Genomic DNA, 24094 nt, shown 5'->3' on the forward strand with positions numbered 1-24094 from the left:
ATCAGCTCTTCTGCAATTGTGTGGGGTTTTTTACTCTGTGCAACTAGATAGGCCACTTTATATGAAGACAGGAGGGCGTTACTATTAGTTTTGGTTTGTTTTGAGAAAGTGGACTTTTGTAGTTTGGCTTCAGCAACTTTTCTTTCAAAAAAATCCCTTGGCTTTCCGACCACATTTGGGTGAAGACTTTCAAGATGTCGCTTAAGTTTACTTGGAAGCATGGATTCCAGAGCCAAAACTTTTAAACAGATTGCACATTGAGGACGGTCCTCGTTATTAACCCGAACACACGTGAAACCATAATCCAAATACCTGTCATCGTACTTTCTGTACTTGGCCTTTCGTTTCCCGTCGTCTTTTTTGTCAGAAGAACCTGCAACTTCACTTTGCTCAGATGAACTTGAACTTGGCATTAGAAATCTCTTCATTGTCAATCACAAAGATGGGAATCAGTTCCTCTCGTCTTTCTATCTGTAAAGTCCCTGGTCGTCGTTTCTTTTCCTTTGCTGAAGTATTTCCAGGTTTCTTCCAGGTGTCATCCACAGTCTCCACGGAATAATAAGCCTGAAGTACAAAACATCCAGGTAAGACAAGTATAAGTAGAACTAAAGTTATTCTCTGCCTAATGATGGATCTATTATTTCTGTTAGTTTGCAATAGTAGCCCATGATGATGGTGACCATTTGGACTTATTATTCTTATTGGTACCCCGCACAGACAGAAAGAGCATTCAGTTTTCTAATGAAGTCTAAGGTCAAATAAAATGGCAAATTGTAAGTTTGCTGCAATTTAGCCCAGCGGTTGGAACCAACAATAGAAAACATGAGCAGCTCTGACTTAGTTCATATAAGCAAGGTTTAAACCAGCGTGAAATCAAATAGAAACACATTTGGCCTCTTTGGGGATGAAAACCTGAGGCATTGATGCGCTTTTCTTTAAAGACACAAATGTCATGGATGGGTGGAAAATAATTTAGAAAGGCTGCCTACTGTGCCAGGAGGAATAAATGCGGCTTTGGAAGGCTGACTTGTCCGTATTCTCCTCCGCAGAACCATTTTGCAGGCTCAGAAATGTATAAATCAGTACGCGGGTATAAATGATAAAACAGCACAGGATTCCTGGGTGGTCCAGCTTTAGAACTGGTGGTGCCCAGTGCGACAATGTTTGCGCCCCACAGATTCCATCACTACCACCCTTTAGCAGTGCCCCCCTCAAGTCTCCATGACCACTCTCTCTCCGATATATTGAATCAGTTATATAGTGCCACCTATACCAGTGTAAGGTGTCAGGGCACTTATCACACACACATTACACAGAGCAGAGACAATCAATCATATGTGTGTAAATTAGTGTATAGGAAATGTTTCATAAGCCAGAGGACTACAAGGTAAGTCACAGGTCATCCATACTGGTAGACAGTAAGTGTGGATTTTAACATTCTACACTGCTTTTAACCAAAAGATCTGACAAAGGCACTGACCTATTTAAACTAGCTTCACTGTGTGACGTGCATGGTACACATTCTTTGCAGCAGGCACATTAACACATTCATGGTCAGCACTCTCAAATAAACACAAGCAGGAGCAGCACCACACATATGCTCATAGAGTTGTGTTATTCACTGTGCACATGTTCTACATTATTTAGGAAAAACAGGACTTTGATGGTTCGGTTTATTTACCACTGTGGGTGATATTTAATGGAATGTCTCCAAATCCAACTTATTTGTGGCTAGTACACAAATGATTTGCTGTAGTTCCCTTTTGAACTAAGAGGGTATCCAATGTACGCCAGGGAGGGGCGGGTGTTTACCAGATTTTGATGATATCTACATGAAATAAATTGCCCTACATTGAACCTACATGGAACTCATTTACATATCTAGTGGTTTTCTTTGAAACTTATCGCAGAGCCAGTCCTCCTGAACCTCTGTTGGACCTCAATGCTTTAAAGTGGGACTGTCCTTGTTTGCGTGTTTAAAATACAAAACCACGAGTTAGAACCAAACAAGGCCCAGCCTTTACCCAGCGCCCTGCTGAATCCGACTACAATCGGTGCAATAAATAATATATAAAGAAGGTGCATCTTAAAAATAGTAATGCATAACATAAACAAGTACCTTAAAAGCGCATAGTAGTGAGTGCCACACAAGCCTCAATCAAACAGCAATGTAAACAGACCTGAGTAACGACCCATCTCTCTTTAGTGGTGAAGTTGGAACTTTCCCCGAGAAGAACAAGCCATCTCATGTAAAAAAGAATTACCCCCTTTATCAACTTTGAATTTGCTTTAGGAAACAAAATTAAAGTTGTGTGCAGCACGGTGTAAACACGCACAGGAACCAATAGCACCTGCTATTGGTTTCATGTGCTTTAGAGAATATATATTTTTAACATGCCACACTAGTACAGCAGAAGGCAGGAGTGACACATTAGACGCGGAGCTGAGTCTTCAATTTAAAACATTTGAAAGAAACTTCAGGAAAACTGAAATGCTCAGGAAGTAAATATGTACTTCCGGAGCTTAAACACACATGTGAAATGCATAGGCTGGCAACCACAGAGAAAAAACAGCATGCCTCCTCCTTCTGTTGGTACGGTCTCAACTAAAGGACATCTACACAGCAATAAATACACCTGTCCCATATTACTGGCAAATAATACACCATGCCATCCCAGAGAAATAACATCTTTTGTGGACACAAGTACATACTGGACTTTTCGAGCCTCTTCTTACAATGTTAACTCAAAAACTGGAAGTCTCAAAATGCAGTGCTCTGTTAGTAAAAATACTATGAATGGCTGAAGATGTTTCACAAGAAAAGGAACTACTTTAAATATATTTAACAATGCAAACATTACAACCATATTCATTTTTAAGGCTTTTAAAAGTGCAGTCAAATACATGACTGACAGCATGCTACTGGTGGACCGACAATTGGCAGTGCCTGTGTAGTGTTACCCTTCTGCCCTAAAAGTGTCCACAAAGTAATGTTTTCCTATCAGAAATGAGCGGATGAGGATGAGGTATTGGGAGGTGTTTGAAGACGCCCCTTTGACACCTACTCCCAGCCTGGACATGACTAAAGAGAATCAGCCATGCGGCTCGTCTGCACCATTTTCTTTGTCTAAATTGCAGTGATTTTTCTGTAGGATGTTTATTTGTGCGCCGCAACCGGTCCTAGGATGCTTGTTTCCACTCCATATTTTTCACTGTCACCCATGTGCTTTGCCCTGCCCCCCTACACGTTGCACTCCCTGTAATTTCTGCTCCTCACCCTCCACTCTCCATGCTGCTTCCTTTCCTTCGTGCCCCTCATGATGCACACCCATGATTAAAAAAACGCTTTATTGTATTTTTTTTTTCTTTTTATTTGTCGATCCAACTCAGGCAATAAAAAAGATAAAAAAGCTGCCTCATTTCTTAAGTGTGCGAAAGCATGGCTTTCACGTGCCTACAAAATGACGACAAGGCCAGCATCGTAGACTTTTTGTTTTTCTTATTTACCCATGCTGCACACTCAGGGATGCTGTCAATCATGGCGAAAAACCGTGGATAAAGCCAATATGTGTCAGAGGAGAGACTCGTTGGCTTTGCAATGCTTGGTTCATTTTACACGTTCCCCTTCAATGGCACAGTTCATTGCTGTTTGGAAGCCATTCGGTCGCCGTGGAAAGGGGTAACGCAGACACTGGGGTAACGACTTAATTATTGTCTCACTCATATCAACTTCACTCTTACCTTGGCTTATGTGGGAACGGCAGAAGACGGCCGGCGGTAGAAAGCGGCGGGCGGCAGAAGACGGCAGCAGTTACTCCTCTCGAACGCCAGAGCTGCGTACGTATGGCATGCGTATGCCAGTAATGGAGACTACCTCCAACGCATGAGAATGCACGTACGACGCGTATACGTACGTACGCACGTATCGCGACAGTACGCCTCCAGGAACAGACCATGTTTTGCCTTCAGCTCGCTCTCGCTTCATTTTTTCAGGTGGGTCGGGACATCGCTTCATTTTTCAACAGGACATCGCTTCATTTTTCAACATTGTGGTCGCGGCGCCCCTGGCTCGTCATTACGGCGCACCGGGGTGCCGCGGCGCACAGTTTGGGAACCGCTGGTATAGTATATACAGAGCCAGCTTCCTACAGATTGTTACTGTGAACTAAGCTACCCTTGAAGTGTATAGTATAGGGTCAGTGTGGCACATAACTCATGCTTTCTACACCTAAGGGAGTTGTTTCTGTTATGGCATTAATGATGACTCATATTCTTCTGAGCTATTTTGTACTTACATTCAGAGCTCTAATGCTATACCCATTTATAGAAACTGTATACAAAATAAGCTTGGATGATGTCATTAGTGATGTCACAAATGATGTAATAGAACATGTTATGAGTGATGTAACTATAACGTACTTAACCTTTGTTTTTTTCAGTGAATGTCTAAGGTTTTTTTAGTTTTTTTAAACAGGTCTTTTTATCACACCTAACTCAGGCCTCGAGAAATCTACTTGCTCACTCACTATGGCGAGTCATGTTTTATGAAGGCGAACTATTTTTAGGGCCTATGGCCTGTTCTGGCAAGCTGACAAAGAAGAGGTGTTCTGTTCACTCACAAAGTGAATGAGTCCAAAAGATGTCTTTAAATCTTGTTGTTATCTTGTCACATTTGCTCTGAGTTCAGAGACAAGGTCAAAACTCAGTTTGTCTTTGTACAAATAACTGTGGCGTCAAAGAAAGAAAACTATAGTGTTTTATACAGTGAACTGTCAAGAAAATCATGCCGTAGAAAGAGTGTGAAATGAAAGGCTCTAGGATGTCAGGTTTTTTCTACAACACAACATTTAAATATCTTAATAAGTGAACTGTGCAAACATTTCAAATTATATTTCAAGAGTATGAAAGCACTCATTTTAATACTCTCTGATGAAATACACGATTTTAATAGTATGAAAACAAATCAGAACACTTTACTAGGTGATGTGCAAATGATAATCATCGGGGGGGGGGTGTTACCTCTGGGGTCAGGCTAATCCTAAATACAGTAATTGCTGCCAGCAACATTTTTCACATGTTGCTGGCAGCCAAACAGAGCGCTTGCTCCCGTGGCAAAGAATAGCACACGGGGAATTAGCTACACGGCATTATGTTTTTCAAAGGGGAGGGGGACCACGTGGCCCCCTCCCTGAGCCTAATTGGGCCCATTAGCCCTTGGGGATCCCAGGACCTTATGTTTAGGTCTTGCCTGACCCAGCTCCTGCGCTGGTCTGGCGAGACTTTTTGTGAGGGCTCAAAAAATGCTACCGTGGCCAGCCTAGAGCTACAGTGCATGAGCGCGGACGCGTGCTTAGGAGCAGAGGCTGGCAAACCTCGTCATGCTCATTAAGCACCCGTGATCACTTTAGTCCGCAATCACTTTCACGGCGCCCCTTTGATGTTCTCGTTCAAAGAACATCAAACATCAAAGAACATGTTGTTGTGTTAATGCTTTGCTGTGCCCGTTTGACTTACAATGTGCTTTCTCTTTCCACAAACTCGATGTTTTGTGACTTAAAGAACATTAAGGAAATGTTTCTGTGAAACTGGACTACGTTCACAGTGTTTATTTCTGATCGCAGTGGCTGCTTCATGTCCGTTGCACCATTCAGGGAGTCCTTTCTCTGGCGCTTTCATGAGGACATGATGAGGAAGCTGGAAGCTTTTGGCACATTCTCTTTAAAAGCACAGCATGTTGGCGACTGGTTAATCGATTAGACCTATGTAGCGCTTTAGATCTCAAAGCGCTATTGTGGGTGCAGCAGTTACAACTCATGAATTATGGGGTTCAACGCACAAGGAGGGGGCAGGTTTGAGTGCACACTGGCTGCAATCGAACTCTTAAGATGATGGGCTGTGTGTATCCATTATCAGCACTCAGTCTTCGCTAAGTGATTTTGTTTTGTTGTTTTGTTAATGCTTTGCTGCGCCCGTTTGACTTGCAACGTGCATTCTCTTTCCACAAACTCAATGTTTGTATTCCTTTATTTTGAGATGCTTTTAGTATTACTGTCACACACACAACCACACACAAACACACCCACACACATACACACAACCACACCCACACACACACAACCACACCCACACACACACACAACCACACCCACACACACAACCACAACCACACACACAACCACTCAACCACACACACAACCACTCATCCACACACAAACACACACCCAACCACACCCACAACTACACCACACACACAACCACACCCACAACCGCACCCACACACAACCACAACCACACACCCAACCACACACAATCACACAACCACACACACACACACAAACACACACACAACCACACACACACACACACAACCACACATACACAAACACAACCACACACACACACAAACACAACCACACACACACAACCACACATCCACACACACACAACCACACCCACACACAACCACAACCACAACCACACACATCCACACACACAACCACACACACCCACACACACACACAGCCACACACACACAGCCACACACACACACACAGCCACACACACACACAGCCACACAACCACACACCCAACCACAACCACACACCCAACTACACCCAACTACACATCCACACCCACAACCGTACCCACACACAACCGCACACACAGAACCACACACAAGCACGCACACACTCAACCACACAGACACACACACATAACCACCCACACCCAACCACTCATCCACACCCAACTTCACATCCACACCCAACCACACATCCACACCCAACCACACATCCACACCCAACCACACGCACACAACCACACACAACCACACGCACACAACCACACCAAGCATTGGCATAGCCAATAGGTCTCGCCTTTGTGACCTTATAAGTATTTAGCCACACAACAGTTGATGTGGTTGCACCAAGGATATTGTGCTGCATAACTAAATACTTCGAAGGTCCCAAAAGCGAGACCTATTGGCTATGTCAATGTTTGTTTTGAGAGGGGAGGTGATCCACATGGCTCCCCTCTCCGAGCCTTATTAGGCCTTGGGTATCCCATCCCCCAGGGCCATCACTAAAAAATAAAGAGGAGGGGAGCCACACAGCCCCCCTCCCCGAGCCTTGTCATGCTTTGAGGATCCCATTTCCCCAGGACTGTGTATTTTGTTTATAAGGGAAGGGGACCCCTCCCCCCGAGCAATAAAAAGGTCCTGGGGACTCCAACCCCAGAGCCCTGTATTTTTTTAAGGAGAGAGGGACTGCTTGGCCAACCTCTCTGAGCTTCGAAAAAGCCCTGGGGACCACATCCCCTAGGGCTGTGTATTTTTTTAAGGAGAGAGAGGAAATGCGGCCACTCTCACTGAGCTGCTGTCGGCCTCGGGTACTTGATCCCTCGATGCTCACATTTTTTAAAAGTGGGAGTCCTGATGCCCACCCAGGGCACCCACCATATACTAGTGGGGCACCTCAAAGGAGCTATTAATGCTGCTTCCTCTGGGCGGGAGCAATATTTTGATCAGTTTTCCTGCCAACTTCTGTGCAGGCAAGGAAACAGATCAAAAGACCACTCCCTGCGGGCAGGAGCATTTTCAAAGCTCCCGTCCAACAGGAGCAGACTTTTGCTCCCGCTTGGCAGAAGTTTTGAAAATGCTCCGTCCTAGCAAGAGCAAATACAGGTGGGTTTCCCAGGGAATAGCTTGAAAGCCAGCCTTCGGGATGGGATCCCTAGGGCCTTCAATGGCTCAGAGTCCTCCAGGTCGTACTCTCCTACCAGAGTAGTAACGTCTGCGGTCAGTTTGTCACCTACTCCTTCGTCACAAAGGTCTGCATTACACGCTTTTCTCCTGCACCACCTGCTACTTCTGTACCTTTAAGGTCCCCATAGCAACCCTTCATGTTCATCTTACACTTAAGATTGCTCGTCCATCAGGGACCACTCACCGACTTTATCTGACTCCCCTCCAGTAAGAATATTGCCGGTTGGTGAGATCAGTACATCCAATGATGTATTAGTAGGGGTGCAGCAAAGTTTAACATATCTATTCTAAATAGTCTCTTATTACCATGTTCCTACCAAGCTCCTGAAAAAAATATAAAGCGCCCAATCCGAATCCTCTCTTTCTTAGATGTGATCCTTCTCCTGACTCTGTCACTGTGTCTACAACAAAAAATATCATGCTGTTCCACCTTCCTCCACTGTTCCTTCTAATAAACAGGGCAAACTGATGGATTAATTGGGATGAAAAATGTGTGACACAGCAGCCACAAACATGAAAACAGCAAGTGCCACAGTTTTGCTAGGCCGCTATGATAAAGCACTCTGAGACCCTTTGCAGACATTTATCAAAAAGCTACCAAGGAAGGACAGACATGATTTTCAAGAGATTCTTCAGAAGGGAATTCTGGTGTACAACTAAGTTAAACGTGCTGCAGCAGTATCTTCAGACCTATCTGCCCATGGGTGCTGCCACTTATTGTCTCATGTGCACTGCCTGGTTGAGGCTCACAGGGCTAAAACAAGATGCCCTTCCATTCTCAGGCAATTCACTTTTCGACTCACATACATACGATAAGACGGCTTGAATGAAGTCCGAAATGGCCACTTTAAAGGCAATAGGTCTCAAGAAGAGGAAGTACTTTTCAAGAGACAGTTTGTTTTTGCTGGCCTTAGGACTCTTCACACTTTAGCACTGCTGACCAGTGCTTAAGTGCTAGTACTGTCTCCCTACAACCTGATAACATTGGCTTACACCCAATTGGCACATTTAATTTACTTGTAAGTCCCTAGTAAAGGGGTTGTACATGTACCCAGGGCCTGTAAATGACATACTACTAGTGGTCCTGCAGTATTTATTGTGCCACCCGCATAAGTAGCCTTTTTAAACATGTCTCCGGCCTGCTATTGTGGCCTGTGTGTGCATTTTTAAACTGCCAGTTCGACCTGGCAAAATAAACCTTTTGCCAGGCCTACTCCTTCTTTCTTAATACATACAAGTCACCCCTGTGACAGGCCCTGAACAGCCCTTAGGGCAGGGTGCAATGTATTTATAAAGTTGAACATGTCCATTTAAGTTTTGGATGTCCTGGTAGTGAAAGATTTGCTTTTCACTACTGTAAGCCCTACCTCTACTATGGGATTACATTAGCTTACCTTACTACATTTAATGAATGATAACTTTCACTAGAGAGCAAGTCGGAATGTCGAGTTTGATATCTAAAGAGTTGTAATTTAAAATTTCTGTATTCCTAATGTGGACCTATGTCAAGTTTCATAAAATAATAAATAATACATTGTTGTGGTTGCCTGACTGCTTTTGTGCCAAGCTACCATAGATTTAAGTACAGGTTAATTTTGAGTTTGTTTCACCCTTTCAAGAATTGTGGTTGCTGTTTGAGTAGGGTTTCACCCCCCTCAACAAGTAACCCAATTTCCATATATATGCATATATATATATATATATATATATATATATATATATATATATATATCTAAACAGGAGTCTGACAATCAGGAGCGCCTCAACCTCACGAGTCGGGGCCTGTCTCAGGTGTGTCAGACACCTCCCATATTCCATAAGAAAACACACTGCCCTTGCAGCAACAAAGGGAAACATAGATTTAATGAACACTGTTGTTCTAAGGATTCAACCTGATGAAAAACGAAATGTTGTACTCACCTTTGCTGCATAAAAACGAACTGGTAGATAAAGAACTCACTGCCTCTTTAAAAATTGGAAAGAAATGGACATTGTCCTTTTTCAATGTGTTAGCTAAGTTTTTAAAAATGCAAACGAACCCACCAGGACACAGTGGTATATGACGAAGACTCAGCCGAGTCGAAACGCGTAATGCCTGCATGCCTATCTTTTCCTCAAATAAAGAAATTGCTGAGCATGTTTGGAGTGGCCTGTTTTCATGCTGCAAGGGCAGTGTGTTTTCTTATGGAATATAAATATCTATATCTATATAGCTATATCTATATCTATATATATATATATATCTGCTACTGGTGGTCGCCAGTAGATAGTTATAGTTGGGACCTAGTTTCCGTAGGAAAAGCGTTTGTTTGCTAATAACTTTGGCGCCGTTTGACGAATAGCCTCTTAATTTTCGAAACTAGTATGCACCTGCATTCACCTGCTGTGTGGAAAGTTTTGGGGTGATTGGTCAAGCAGGGAGCCACGGAAAGAAAGGGGGGGGGGCAAAACACGTTTCCCCCATGCAGTTCCCAAAGGGATTTTGAACACGGCTATAGCATGAACCGCTGAAAGGATTTACACCAAATTTGGCAGATAGCAAGCTCTTGTTTAAAAAAAAAAAAAAGCCCTTTTTGTAATTTGGTGTAAATCAGTTCAGTAATTTTCGAGTTATTAAAAAAAATTGTATATCTAGAGACACAGATCCTCTGCAGATCCATCAGATCTCATGCTGAGATCATCGGATTGGTTCCCAACACTTCAATCAGGAAGTGTTGTCAGCCATTTTGAGACTCTGATTCCTCAGTCCAAAAAAAAAAGTTTAAAAAAGAAGGGGGCAGGGTAGGAATACTCTGACCCCTAGACCTGCTGGTGGGGTCCCCCAGGGCTAAAAGGCATTTTTTTTTTTTTTTAAACAATTTTGCCACGAAAATCGATGTGGATTTGCAAATCCCGACACGCTTGAAAAACAAAACAAGCTTGGTCTACCGCGCTTGTTTATAGTTGAGCCTCCCGGTGGGCCAGGTCCCAGGGGCATATATATTTATTTATTTTGAGGAGGGGAACACATGCTGCCCCTCTCCCCATGGACGGAATCTGCCCCGGGGCCCGCTACCTCCCCGGGGCCAGGCCAACCTTATATGAACAGGAGGCCCACCCAATGCTGTTTATAGCCCATGGGACTGCCACCTCCCCGGGGCAGGACCAAAGTAATGCAGGGAAAGGTGGTAACGTGAACCTCCTCCTGGGCCTATTACGGCCCCGAAAACCACCACCTCCCCGGGGCCAGCCCAAATTAGAAAAAGGAGGAGGGGGCCGCGAAGCCCTCCTCCTGAAGCCATTAATGGCCATGGCGACCGCCACCCCCAGGGGCCCGCTCCCTATATCCTGAGGTACCCACCGTGACACAGTTGTTTGCTATCTTTTGGCGGGAGCCTTGACAGTTCCCGCCAAGCAAGAGCTAACAGTAAGTCCGCTCCAAGCGTGCGGGAGCAGGAAAACTGTTCCTGCCTGCTGTTTAGTGGACTTTTCATCTGTTTTCCTGATGAAAGAATTGCTCCCGCCTGCAGGGAGCACCATTTTCTGCTGCTCCCTGCGTGCGGTAGCAATGCCTTATGCCGGATAAGTTATCCTCATCTCAAGAAACTATAACTTGTGCTTTAAGGTAACTATAACTCGCTCCCTCGCCATGCACTGCTACTTACTCCACATATTGCATCAGTAATGACATCTTGTAGGACATCATTCATTATGTAACTGCAACATTTGCAATAAAATTAGTGATGCGAAAACTGTGCATGAGCATGCTCGAGTTATAGTTACCTTAGGGCATGAGTTATTGGTTCTTGCGATAGTTATAACTATAACTGCTGCATTTCTATGTTTTTTTGTGTGTAAAATCTGAAACAAACTATAAAGACCCTCTAACCTTTGTTTTTCAGTGAATTCCTAAGGTTTTTTAAATTGTGTTTCCTAGCGATAACATCCCTGTAACCTTTGTTTTTTCAGTGAAAAAAAATATATATAGAGAGAGAGAGATAGATAGATTCACACATATTTCGCAAAGTCTTCTGTGATTCTGTACATTGGCAAGACAATCCAGTGCTTATGACTTCGATGAGGATTTACTTGGAAGAAAACTAGGATTACAGATAAGAAACATTTCCGTTATTCTTCTGCAGTAGGTGAAATTGGAATAAATGGGTGTTTTGCTGAAGGGTGATAGAGAAGGTGCCCTTTTACTTTATCGAGACACCTGTGGCGTACAGTATGGCACATCAAGACCCAGGCACTCCACTGCGTCCTTTTCTGAGTGCATGTTCTGAAAACTAAAAAAAAATATTTTGTTTAAAGAAGCAGAAAAACATAGTAAAATACATTATTCTTTCACAGAGATGTCTTTTATATTTTTTATATATATACTCTACTTTTTTTATTCCAATTTTCACAGAGATCGGTTTGAGACCTAAAGCCTTTAGTTCAGCAATTAACTCCCAACCACCTGTCAGTACTTCCACAACTGAAAAGCAAGTAAGAAATACAGGAATTCCTTTACCAACAAGCAAATTACCTGTCTCGTCAATTCCCAAGTCAATTGGACTCAAAGCTCGATCTATTACCCCTCGACTGGTAGAACCACAGCCTAACTTGGACAAGGCAGCTGGAGCACGCTTTGTATTGCCCAGGCCAACATCCGCTCCTGCTACAAAAGGACCACACGGTGAGAGCCATGACTGGTGTTATTTCCTAAATGTAGATGAATTGTTATTTTTTGCTTACCAAGTTGCCTCAATTGTGTGGTGAATTAAAAAGAAAATGAAGAAATATCCAGTGTTAGGCACCATAGAAAATGTCCTATGACGTTCATTAAAGCACGTTACCTTTCTTCGTAGAATCCTTATCTAGGATTTATCCCCGAGCATTGGTCCGGGTGCGAAGGCTGTAGTTGTCCACATTATTTCTCCAAAACGTGACTTCAGATGTTAATTGATTGTAGGTCAAAGGTCAGTGTAAATCTGGAACTTGTTTCATTGCTCTAGTATCAAGCGTTTTACTCTAAAACAGTAACATCTACTTCAGAGAAATAAGAGTCAAACAAGCAAAGCAGATCTGATTATGGTGAATATCTAGGACAGATTAACAAAACTATAAAGTGACTCCGACTTCAGGATATAACACTTCTCACAGCTCAGCCTTTGATCGGGGACTTGTCTTCGTGGCGTTCATGTGCTCTCGCCTGTTGGAAATTTACAAGTTAAAAAAGACTTTGTCCTGCTGGGGAATTCTATTAGTAAGAGCATATATAAACAGAACGTGATTCTCGCCCTTGCTGGCCATGGTACGAACTGTGCTGTTTCTTACAGCTTCGAATGCATAATAAATTAAAAGAAACTAGAGTACTACACATTTCCTATCTTTTCATGACCGTGAGTGGTTGATTCATGAACAAATGAGATACAAACATTTGACTTTTCTCTCCTGAAGTGAAAATAATTATACTGTGTTGTTTTTTCTTTATGATGAATTCTCCATGAATTGCTCATGAAGAAGTCTCTCTGGCTGTTTGCTGTTTGTATGAAAATGAAATGAAAATTATATTTATATAGCGTGTAACTACCCGGAGGCCTCGCAGCGCTTCCGCTGATTCCTGTAGCGAGCTCCAAGGGGAATCAACACGCCTTCGCAAACAAATTGGTCTTTAAAGCTTTCCTGAATGCCAACCAATTATTATTCTCTCTGATGACTAAAGGAAGAGAATTCCAAAGTCTGGCGGCGGTGTGAGAAAAGGAACGGCCGCCCCATCGGACTTTGTTGACCCTTGTTGAGGTTGCCAAGTGCAGAGAACCGGAGCGGAGGGGTCTGGAAGGGACATAAGGCACAACAAAGGGGAACAAGATGGCAGGGCCTGTTCGATGGAAAGATTTGTGCAAAATGCACATAGCCTTAAATTGTGTTCTGGCAGCCATTGGAAGCCAATGCAGTTCCTTTAGAGCTTTCTTGGCTGACTGCCAACGGGGAATGTTAAACAATAATCGGGCGGCACAGTTTTGAGTAACTTGGAGCCTGTTTGTCACTGCTGCCGGGGCGCCTAGATATAAGGCATTACCGTAATCTAGGCGGGAGAGAATCAGGGCCTGAACCATGACTCTCCTCGCCTGGAAAGGGAGCAGAGGGAGGATTTTGCGGAGCATTTTCATTAGCCCAACACATGTGGAGGCAGTTTTGGTAGCTTGGACCGAGAAATCTAGCACACTTTCAAGCCAGATTCCAAGGCTCTTTATCTGGGGCTTAGGGAAGGGAGGGGTACCAAGACATGTAGGCCAAATGGAGGCCAAAGTGGTCGGAGGAGAGTTACCCAATAACATAATCTCCGTCTTCTCCCCGTTAAGTTTAAGACAAGAAGCTTGCATCCACTTAGCGACGGCCCCTAGACATAAGCCCAAGATGTTGGACGGCCCCTCAGTGTGGTCCAAAGAGACCACCAATTGTGTGTCGTCCGCGTAGGTGACAATACGCACACCGAAGGGCTGGACTATGTTTGCTAGAGGACGCATATAGACGTTAAAAAGAGTGGGGCTCAGGGACGAGCCCTGAGGAACCCCACAGCTAAGTGGTTGCTTAGTGGAGACTGTCTCACCCTCGAATACCTGGAAAAAACGCTCCTCCAGGAAGGAAGTTAGCCATTCCAAGGCCGCGCCCGACACACCCATGCCTTTCAGACGCTGTAATAGAGTGGCATGGTTAACAGTGTCGAACGCGGCACTAAGGTCGAGTAATATGATGGCTGCTTTTCCTCCCTGGTCCAACACAGCTCTGGTTTCTTCCGTCACTGCTAGGAGAGCAGTTTCAGTTCCGTGCTGAGGACGGAAACCTGTCTGAGAGGCGCATAGCAGATTATTAGATTCTAAATAGTCTACTAAGATATTGTTAATGTGCCTCTCAAGCAGTATCCATGGCCTTTCCTGCAATTCACCAATCTAGCACTGTGTGCCATCGATCACAGATCTGCTAGGGCACTTGCAGCCAACTTTTCATGATCACTTTGCAGGACATTTTGCATGTGTGTAGACACTTTCCATGCGTGGACACTCTTTGCATGTACAGACACATCAGAAGACATTTGTTGGGGAACACGGGGGGATTGAGTCACATAGCTCATTCTTGGGGTTTAATTCCACAGCCTACTGCTCTAAATCAGAATAAAAGATTTAACTCAGCTGGAAGCTGTTCGAGGCTGCCATACTTCATTTGAGTTCCTAACCATATACTCCCTCCTGGAATAAGCCTTGACTACTCACTCTGTGCACCTTTGGTGGAAGTTTATAAAATGTACAAGTCTGTCACACAAATGGAATGAACTGGCCTTAAGACCTGAAACACCAAAGGTAAACTACTGTATTCACGATGGACACTGCCCAGCAACCAGACTAAAGGAAAGGTCTCATAATCTACTTCTGCCTTTTCTCATTGTATTACCATGGCCTAAATATCGACACAATGTAGGTGGTGAGAGCTAACAAAACACCTTGACAGGTGAGCAGACACCACATTAGACTTAACATCTAATCTTGGCTTTACAATGTTACCCAAGTATTCTAGAAATAAACACTGAATTCTACATCTGGGCAGGCCCACAATACAGACATTTCTTTGGGAAGGGTAGTGACTTGGTCTCTCCGTCAGAATCACTGCAATCCCAGTGTAGGGCTAGTGGAACAGCTGAAAACTGCAGCCAGGCGACAGTAGGGCCTAGTCACAAAGCATTTTGAGTACATAAAGTGTTACCTCTCCACTGCTCTTTTACATACTCTTATACAAATTTATGAACTTGCCCCAAAACATCTAAAAGGAGAATATTCTGGCAATTTTACCTAATTGTGTTAATTTACTACTAGGGTGTTGGAAGTTTCAGGGCCAATTCACAAAGGTGTGTAAGAGTACATAAAAGACTACTGTATTACTACTTCCTGGAATCTAAATGCTTTTGTGAATTCGCTCCGCTGTTTTTAATCCAAGCCTCTCTATTTATCTGCATGTGGGTCACAAAAAGACATGACATTTTCATTAAAGGATTTTTTTAAAATTTACCAAAGGATACTTATTTGAAAGAGAAGAGATGGTGAAGAGGGTTCAGCAGAATTGACAGAAAAGCCATCAAAAAGCATTACTAAAAGTAACTAACTTGTTTATGTAATGGTTACATTTTTCTACAGATATGTTATCTAGAAAGAATGTGCAGCAATGCTTGCAACAGCAGAAGTGTCAGAGGACCGTTTCATCAGTTTTATTTAGGAATAGTGTGGAGCAAGATATTGCCAGACACTGATCCTAGACAGCCCAGAATTAACAAATGTCCTTATATTGTCAACCCTAATGTAATTGAAGGAAATTTTGTGAGCTAATTCGTAGCCCAATTTAATGCATAGCACGATCATCTGTAGATCCGCCCTTCATCACCATTCTACTTTTTTTCATTATAGAGCAGCCAATCGGGCAGCCTTACTATTTTCTCTATGCCTTTGAGTGCTTCACATAAAAACGCCTGGCCCTTTTAGGTCTAACCTACTAGACCGTGCATACACTATCTGCTTCAAGGTATATTGCAGGCTTACAGTGGTCTTAGAGCCCGCCCATTACTTACCATTTGTTGGCTTTGTAGTCACTCTCATTTGCTAGCTTCTCATATGCTAGCTTATGTGGGCTTTACTTCCTCTTCATGTGTTTGTCCCTCTTCTGAGGCATGGACATATTTTTGTGTTCTAACACTGCTCATTTTTCATGTGCTATTTTTTTCTTTTTGTTAAGTTTTCCAGCAGTCTCCCTCATGTACTTCTCTGTCGCGCTTGTACTGCTCTTTCTCTGCCAGTACTCTTCTCCCCTTCGTCTCCTTCATGTGCTCACCCTCTTGTGCTTCTCCCTCCACCACCATACATTGCATTCACTACAGTGCTCTCATCCGTTTGCTTCCCCTCTCCCTGCTCCACATTGCTTTCCTTTGTTATGCTTTCTCTCCCTATGCTGCTTTCTCTCCCTTTGTTTCTTCCACCTGCACCCGCGTGTTGCTTTCCCCAACTTGAGGCCTCCGTTTTGCTTCCTCCCACCTATACCTTCTTTGTTGCTTCCTCCAGCTACACGCCTGTGTTGCTTCCGCCTGCTTCCCATATTGCTTCCCCTCCTGCTTTTCTTTCCTCCCCACACTTCTTTTTTACTTTTTGTTTGCCGATCCTACTATAATTGACAAAGACAAATAATAAAGCAAATAGGTCCCAAAGGCGAGACATATTGACTTTGCCAACGTTTGTATTGTTTTTTTGTTTTTTTTTTTAAACCGTTTATTACAGGACTCAAAAAAATTGTACAAGTATGGGCCTACAACCTTTCGGCCGGCCGCTAGCAATATAAGGAGCATACGGTATACATTTGTAAAACACATGGTGCCGCTGCCGAGCATTTACAGGAGATAACATCGTTGCGTGTCACATTATGCAGACCCCATCATACGGTTCCATTTTAAATTTAAAGCACAGCAAACACAAACAAACCCACAAGGCAATCCTCAATCGAAATAGCAACACGTGCTCCCCTAAAGGGGGAATCTAGTCATCTATAGGAGTCTCAAGAGGGGGGGAGAGATCAGAACTAGGATTGGGGACACCCGATGCCCAGGTACCGGGGGGATGAGTTGGCTAAGGGGACGGGGCCGGCGATGGATCAGGCAGTAGGGGTGGAGCACAGATTCCCCCGCGGTAGGCGTTCCAGGGGCCCCACACTTTCACCCATGTCGCAGGCTTACCTCTCGCCACATACACCACCTTTTCCCGAAACATGCACCAGTCCATATGCTCCTTCCAGGCCGAGACTGTCGGGGTGCTCTGGGATCCCCACAGCTGGGCAATATCACGCTTGGCAACCATATATCCCAGAGTCACCCACCACGTCTGCGGCACCGAGTAGTCGGTAGGCTCCCACACATTCAACAGGCATCTCCTCGCTTCGGGAAACAGCGCCACATGCGTGACCACTCGCAGCACCTCATGCACACCTTGCCAGAATCCCTCCACCTGCGGGCACTCCCAAAGGATATGTAAGAAGGTCCCCAGCGCACCACACCCACGCTTACACAAACCGTCCTCAGCATAGCCCATACGCAGGAGCTTTGGCCCCGTCATATAGACCCTGTGGAGTATCTTGAGCTGGACGAAACGAAGGCGAGCCGGTATGGCCACCTCTTTCGGGGAGGCCACCGCGGAGGTCCAGTCCTCGCCGTCCAGCTCCAGCCCATCGGCTACCCAAGCCTCACGAAGGGCAGTCAGCAAGTCCGAGCGATCGTTGATTAGTTTTTTATAGATCAGTGAGATCGTGCTGTCAGGGATGTGTCCGTCCAGCACTCTATCCTCCAGGGGGGAGCACTCCGGGATGGAGGCGACGTCCGGAAAGACGGAGCCCAGCGCATGCCGGACCTGCAAGTACCGAAAGTACTCGCTGCCCTGCAACTGAAATTCCGTCTGCAGCCTCTCGAACGTTTTAAATCCTCCCCTCGACCAGAGATCCCCCACTCTGCTGATGCCTATTAAATCCCATTTCTCAAAGCCCTTCGAGGTCCACAAGGAGCCCAGCCGCTCAGATGCGTATAGTGGTGACGCCCGGGTCAAACGGTCCTTCCACCCCATTGCAGCATTAGCCGTGTGCCACACTTGCACCATAACACGCGTGGGGCCCGTCAGGCGAGCGTCGGGCGCGTTAGAGTAGAGCGCTCGATTATAGTCACCACCTGGAAGTAGCATCCTATCCATTTCAAACGCAGGGTTTAAGGCTGGCCCATATAGGCCCTGATTAATTGCGGCTAGCTGTGAGGCCCAATAATACCGTTTAATATCCGGGAGGGCAATCCCCCCATCATACCAGGGGAGCGTCAGCTTAGCCAGGGCAATACGTGGCCTCCCGTCCCAGAACAGGCGGCGCTGCAAACTCTCCACTTCTCGGAAGTAGCGCGCTGGGACAAGGTCCATCGTGTTCTGTAACGCGTATAGGAAACGCGGCAACGACATCATTTTAAACAATGCCGCCCGGCCGAGCGGCGAAAGCGGCAAACGCCGCCAGCGCGCGACATCCTCTTTCAGACGCTGGAGGGGGGGAAGCAAGTTCCGATCATACCGAGCCTCCGGGTCCAGAGTAATGAAGACACCCAGGTACCTAAATCCCTGCGGGGCGACCTGGATCGGACAGCCCCGCGGGAGGATAGGAGCCTCCCCAGAGAGAACGTACACACACGATTTAGCCCAGTTGATGACCAGACCGGAGTTACGACCGAATGAATGCAGAACATCAACTAGTACTATGAGTGATTTACGTGGGGAAGCTAGGTACAAGAGGATGTCATCAGCGTATAAGGATACACGGTCCTCATACTCGGGGGTCCAGCGGAGACCACGGATGGAAGGCTCCCACCGCAGCCACTCCGCCAGGGGCTCCAAGGCAAGTGCAAAAAGAAGCGGCGATAAGGGGCAGCCCTGTCGAGTGCCTCGGCCCAGCTCAAACGGAGCCGATACTCTTCCGTTCACCACCACCTGCGCCAATGGGCCCGAATACAGCAATTTGACCCAACTGATGAACCCTGGGCCAAATCCAAACTTCGCAAGCATCGCCCAGATATATGGCCATTCAAGCGTGTCAAACGCCATGGTGGCGTCTAAGGACGCCAAAATGGCCGGCTCCCGTATAAACGGGGCACGTGCGAGCACACCGTGCAAACGCCGCAGATTAAGGGCCGTGTTGCGATGAGGAATAAAGCCAGACTGGTCCTGATGAACCAAATCGCCCACCACGCCGACCAGCCGATTGGCCAGTACCTTAGCGAGAATCTTGGGCTCCGCATTCAACAGCGAGATGGGCCGATAGGATGTAACCCGGTTCCGAGGTCTCCCCTCCTTGTGGATGACCACGATTGTAGCCAGACGCTGGTCCGGCGGGAGGGAACCCACCGAGTGTGCCGCCAGGAACATAGCCCGGAGGTGGGGTGCCAGCGTATCCGGTCGTAACTTGTACAACTCGATAGGGAGACCATTCGGACCCATGGCCTTGCCGGAAGCGACCGAGCGTATGGCGAGGGCGATCTCGTCGGAGGTGGGAGCGGCGTCCAACGACACCCTGTCCTCCCCAGAAAGGGAGGGCAGCGCGATATCACTGAGCAGGGCGAGGGAATCCTCTTCCGAGCAGGAAGACACCGGGGAATACACCCCATGGAAATAATCCGCAAAGCAGGAGACAATTTCTTCTGGCTCGGTCACACACACACCATCCGTTTTCTCAATCTGCCGGACCACACGATTCGCTCTCTCTTTTTTGTCCAACCACGCTATAAGCTTACCAGCCTTATCACCCACATCATACAAGCGCCCCTGTTGCTCTCTACTGAGGCCCCTGGCCGCCTCCGTGACGAGGGCCCTGTAGGCCGCCTGCTTGAGTTGGAGGACATGTAATGCAGCATCCGTCACCCCACCTTCTAGATTCCCCTCCAACTCGGCTATTTCAGCCTCCATCCGGGTCACCTCCTCCTGCTCGCGCCTCCGGGCATGGGAAATGAGGGATAGGGCCTCTCCTCGGAGTACTGTCTTGAAGGCCTCCCATAGCGGTATGGCCGAAGGCACAGACCCCACATTCTCATCAAAATATCGCTGAAGGGATTTAATCAATGCAGCGCGAATGGAGGGGTCGCGCAGGTACCAAGGATTGATTGGGACCACCCTACCCTCACCCCTCGGAAAGACATCAAAGTGCAGTAGGAGCGGGGAGTGGTCCGAAATACCCCGTGGCAAATGGCGTACCTCTCCCACCCTCCCAACATAGGCCGCCGGGACAAGGACATAGTCTAGTCGTGAGAGACTACCATGGGCTCCCGAGTGGAAAGTATACTGTAACTGCGCGGGGTGTTTTAAACGCCAGCAGTCCACTAATCCAAATGTATCTAAGAGGCCGGGGAGCCACGCCTGTGCCCGGGGGAGGTCCCTAGGGGGGTGACGATCCAAAGATCCAGATACCACCGCATTGAAATCCCCCCCCACAACCAAAAGCCCCCCCGGAAGGCCAAGGAGAAGGCGCCCAAGGTCCGCAAAGGTGGTCGACTGCAGCCCCGGTGGGATGTATATGGACACAAAGACAACCACTTTGCCCTCCAGTCTTCCCACCAAGACCGTATAGCGTCCCCTATCATCGTGGAGCACCTCATCAATCTCCAACGGGAGCGAGTTCTTCACCATGATGCCCACACCCCGTGAGCCGGACGTAAAGCCCGAGTGAGCCACTAGGCGATATCCACGCCGATTCATGGCGCAGAAGGAGTTACCAATGAGGTGTGTCTCCTGCAGAAAGACTACATCAGGCGAGATTCGCTTCAAAAATTGCAGGACCACACCCCGTTTGATCCTGTCCCCCAGTCCATTCACATTCCAGGATAACAAAGTTAGTTCCCTACCCCCCATCATATACAAAAGCCATCATTCGTACCCCGGAGAGCACTTTAAAACCAACACAATAATACGTGTGCCTTGTGGTAAGAACGAACAACACCCCATCCCAACCCACCCGCCCCAACAGAACTCCCCCCTCCCTGCACCCCTGCATGAGCCCAAACAGCCCCCCCAACGTGCAGTGTGCCTGTCGCCCCATATATAGTTAGACTAACTAAGCCCCCTAGAGGAGGAGGGAGAACCCCCAAGAGACCCAACACAACCTCCATAGGAGGGGAACTTACAAAAAACTGACGCAGAATTAAAAGTGGCATCATTTTCGTCCAGAGTGAGGCCCATTATGAGACCCTCAGTCCTGATCCAGCGTGCCGTCACCCCCCGCCGCCCCCCCCCCCCTCCACCCCCCCGATCACGATCCCCGGGCAGAGTATCCAGCCAGTCCCCGGCCGCCTCGGGACGATCAAAGAAATGCGTGCGACCATCCACCTCCACACGCAACTTGGCCGGGAAAAGCATGGCATACTTGAGGTTTAGGTCCCGAAGACGGCGTTTGACACCTAGGAAGCTCAGTCTCTGCTTCTGGACCGCTGGAGTGAAATCAGGATAGAAATTAACCTCCATATTGTCTAGCTTGACCGGTCCATGCAGTCTGGAGGTTTGCAGGATAGCGTCTCTATCCCGAAAATTGAAAATCCTGGCGATGAGAGGTCTCGGAGGGGCTCCGACATTAGGCCGACCCCCGGGAACCCTGTGAGCCCTCTCCACAGTGAAGAACTTGCTCAGCCCCCGTGGCTGGAGATGGGTAGCAATCAGGTCCTCCACAAAAAGATCCGCCGCCGCCTCCTCGCGGCCCTCGGGCACCCCGATAATGCGGATGTTGTTCCTCCGTGCCCGACTCTCGGAGTCCTCCAGGCGCCGATCCATGAGCGCCGTCGCTCGACTAAGCCGGCGCACCTCCGTTTGCAAGGCCGCCACATCTGTCGTTAGGCCCGATGCGGTGTGGGCCAAAGAATCTACTCGGTCATTGGTTTTGGAAAGATCGGCCCTCACCAGGCCAACATCCACAAGGACCGAGTCAATCTTCTGCGCCAGTGTATCAAACCGCTGGCCCACCAAGGCCTTCATCTCGGCAATGGCGCCCATAACATCTCGCAGAGTCAAATCTGCGTGCAGGTCTGGGGCATCAGGAGGACTCTCAGGGGGCTTGCGCGGTCCATCGGGCGATCCCTTCTGGAGGGTATAGCGGTCCATACTGTTGGCCTGATGGACGGCACCGCGCCGGGTCGATTTGGTCTTTACCCGGTCTCCATCTTGTTTCGTGGCCATGGCCGCCAGTCTCCCAGTCGCACCAGCCACGCCGTGTAGGGCAGGAAAGCAGACACAGGCTCCGGGGGGCCCCCTCGGGGCAGCGGGGTGGATCACAGCCGGCAGGCAGGCAGGGTCTCCCAGCAAGGCCACACCACACCAACACCAAGGGCTCCGCGACCCAACCCTGCAAAGACAACAAGGTGGTGCGAAAGTGAAAGTGCGGGGCACGCGAGTCGCCAGGCCCTGCCTGCCGCTGTTGTTCACTTTGTCCCTGGATCACCCCACTGCGCAAATCCGGGGTCCGGCGAGGGGAAGGCCGCACACTTCAATCGGTGCTCACTCCGGTGTCCGAGGTCCGATTCGGAAGCGGGAAACGGGTGCCACCTCAGCTCAGGTTCACCAACCTAGTCCCCTCATCCAGGGCAGGATAATGTCAGGATATTCGTAGGAGGTCGCGGAGGTCCTCGGGAGCCTCGCACCTACGCGGCCATCTTGGTTGCGCGCTAGGCTCCTCCCCCAACGTTTGTATTGTTGAGCTGCTGTAAGTGCTCCTCTGACTTGAAAGGATGACTAGGTGGGAAAAAATAAGCCATGTAAAACTAACCTTCGGCAGAAGCAAAAGTCCTGATTTAGTATTTGCCGGATGGGTCACTCCATCACAAACATGAATCAGATCCCGTACACCTTTGTACATTATTATGGGGAGACCTTGCTGACCTGTGGTGGGGCTGTGTCGCTGGTGAGCGGTGCGGCGCGGACCTGACACCTTGCTTCCCTTTGCTGTGCCGGTCCTGCTGCGGTCCTGCTGCGGCCCGAAACTACATTTCCCAACTGCCCTAGCGGCGGACACGGAAGCCGCCGGACGAACTCCCGCGCCTGGAGGCGCTTAAATCGGACCATCACCCCTGTCAGAGTGGGAGACCTTGCTGACCTGTGGTGGGGCTGTGTCGCTGGTGAGCGGTGCGGCGCGGACCTGACACCTTGCTTCCCTTTGCTGTGCCGGTCCTGCTGCGGTCCTGCTGCGGCCCGAAACTACATTTCCCAACTGCCCTAGCGGCGGACACGGAAGCCGCCGGACGAACTCCCGCGCCTGGAGGCGCTTAAATCGGACCATCACCCCTGTCAGAGTGGGAGACCTTGCTGACCTGTGGTGGGGCTGTGTCGCTGGTGAGCGGTGCGGCGCGGACCTGACACCTTGCTTCCCTTTGCTGTGTCGGTCCTGTTGCGGTCCTGCTGCGGCCCGAAACTACATTTCCCAACTGCCCTAGCGGCGGACACGGAAGCCGCCGGACGAACTCCCGCGCCTGGAGGCGCTTAAATCGGACCATCACCCCTGTCAGAGTGGGAGACCTTTCTGACCTGTGGTGGGGCTGTGTCGCTGGTGAGCGGTGCGGCGCGGACCTGACACCTTGCTTCCCTTTGCTGTGCCGGTCCTGCTGCGGTCCTGCTGCGGCCCGAAACTACATTTCCCAACTGCCCTAGCAGCGGACACGGAAGCCGCCGGACGAACTCCCGCGCCTGGAGGCGCTTAAATCGGACCATCACCCCTGTCAGAGTGGGAGACCTTGCTGACCTGTGGTGGGGCTGTGTCGCTGGTGAGCGGTGCGGCGCGGACCTG

At 47.9% G+C, this 24094-nt stretch overlaps 1 protein-coding gene across 5 annotated transcripts in view; it reads left to right on the top strand.

Moving 5' to 3' along the window:
- Nucleotides 1-24094, top strand: part of LOC146830516 (uncharacterized) — a 387783-nt gene that overhangs the window by 281860 nt on the left and 81829 nt on the right. For 4 of the 5 annotated variants that reach the window (XM_085604713.1, XM_085604715.1, XM_085604712.1 and 1 more), the window contains one exon: nt 12153-12422. The exons of the other annotated variant lie outside the window; for it this stretch is intronic. In XM_085604713.1, the coding sequence (XP_085460839.1) occupies nt 12153-12422 (270 nt within the window). The remainder of the gene's footprint in view (nt 1-12152; nt 12423-24094) is intronic. 5 annotated transcript variants of the gene reach the window in all.

Source organism: Triturus cristatus, chromosome 5_1 (genome assembly GCF_964204655.1).
Source record: "Triturus cristatus chromosome 5_1, aTriCri1.1, whole genome shotgun sequence".
Lineage (NCBI taxonomy): Eukaryota > Metazoa > Chordata > Amphibia > Caudata > Salamandridae > Triturus > Triturus cristatus.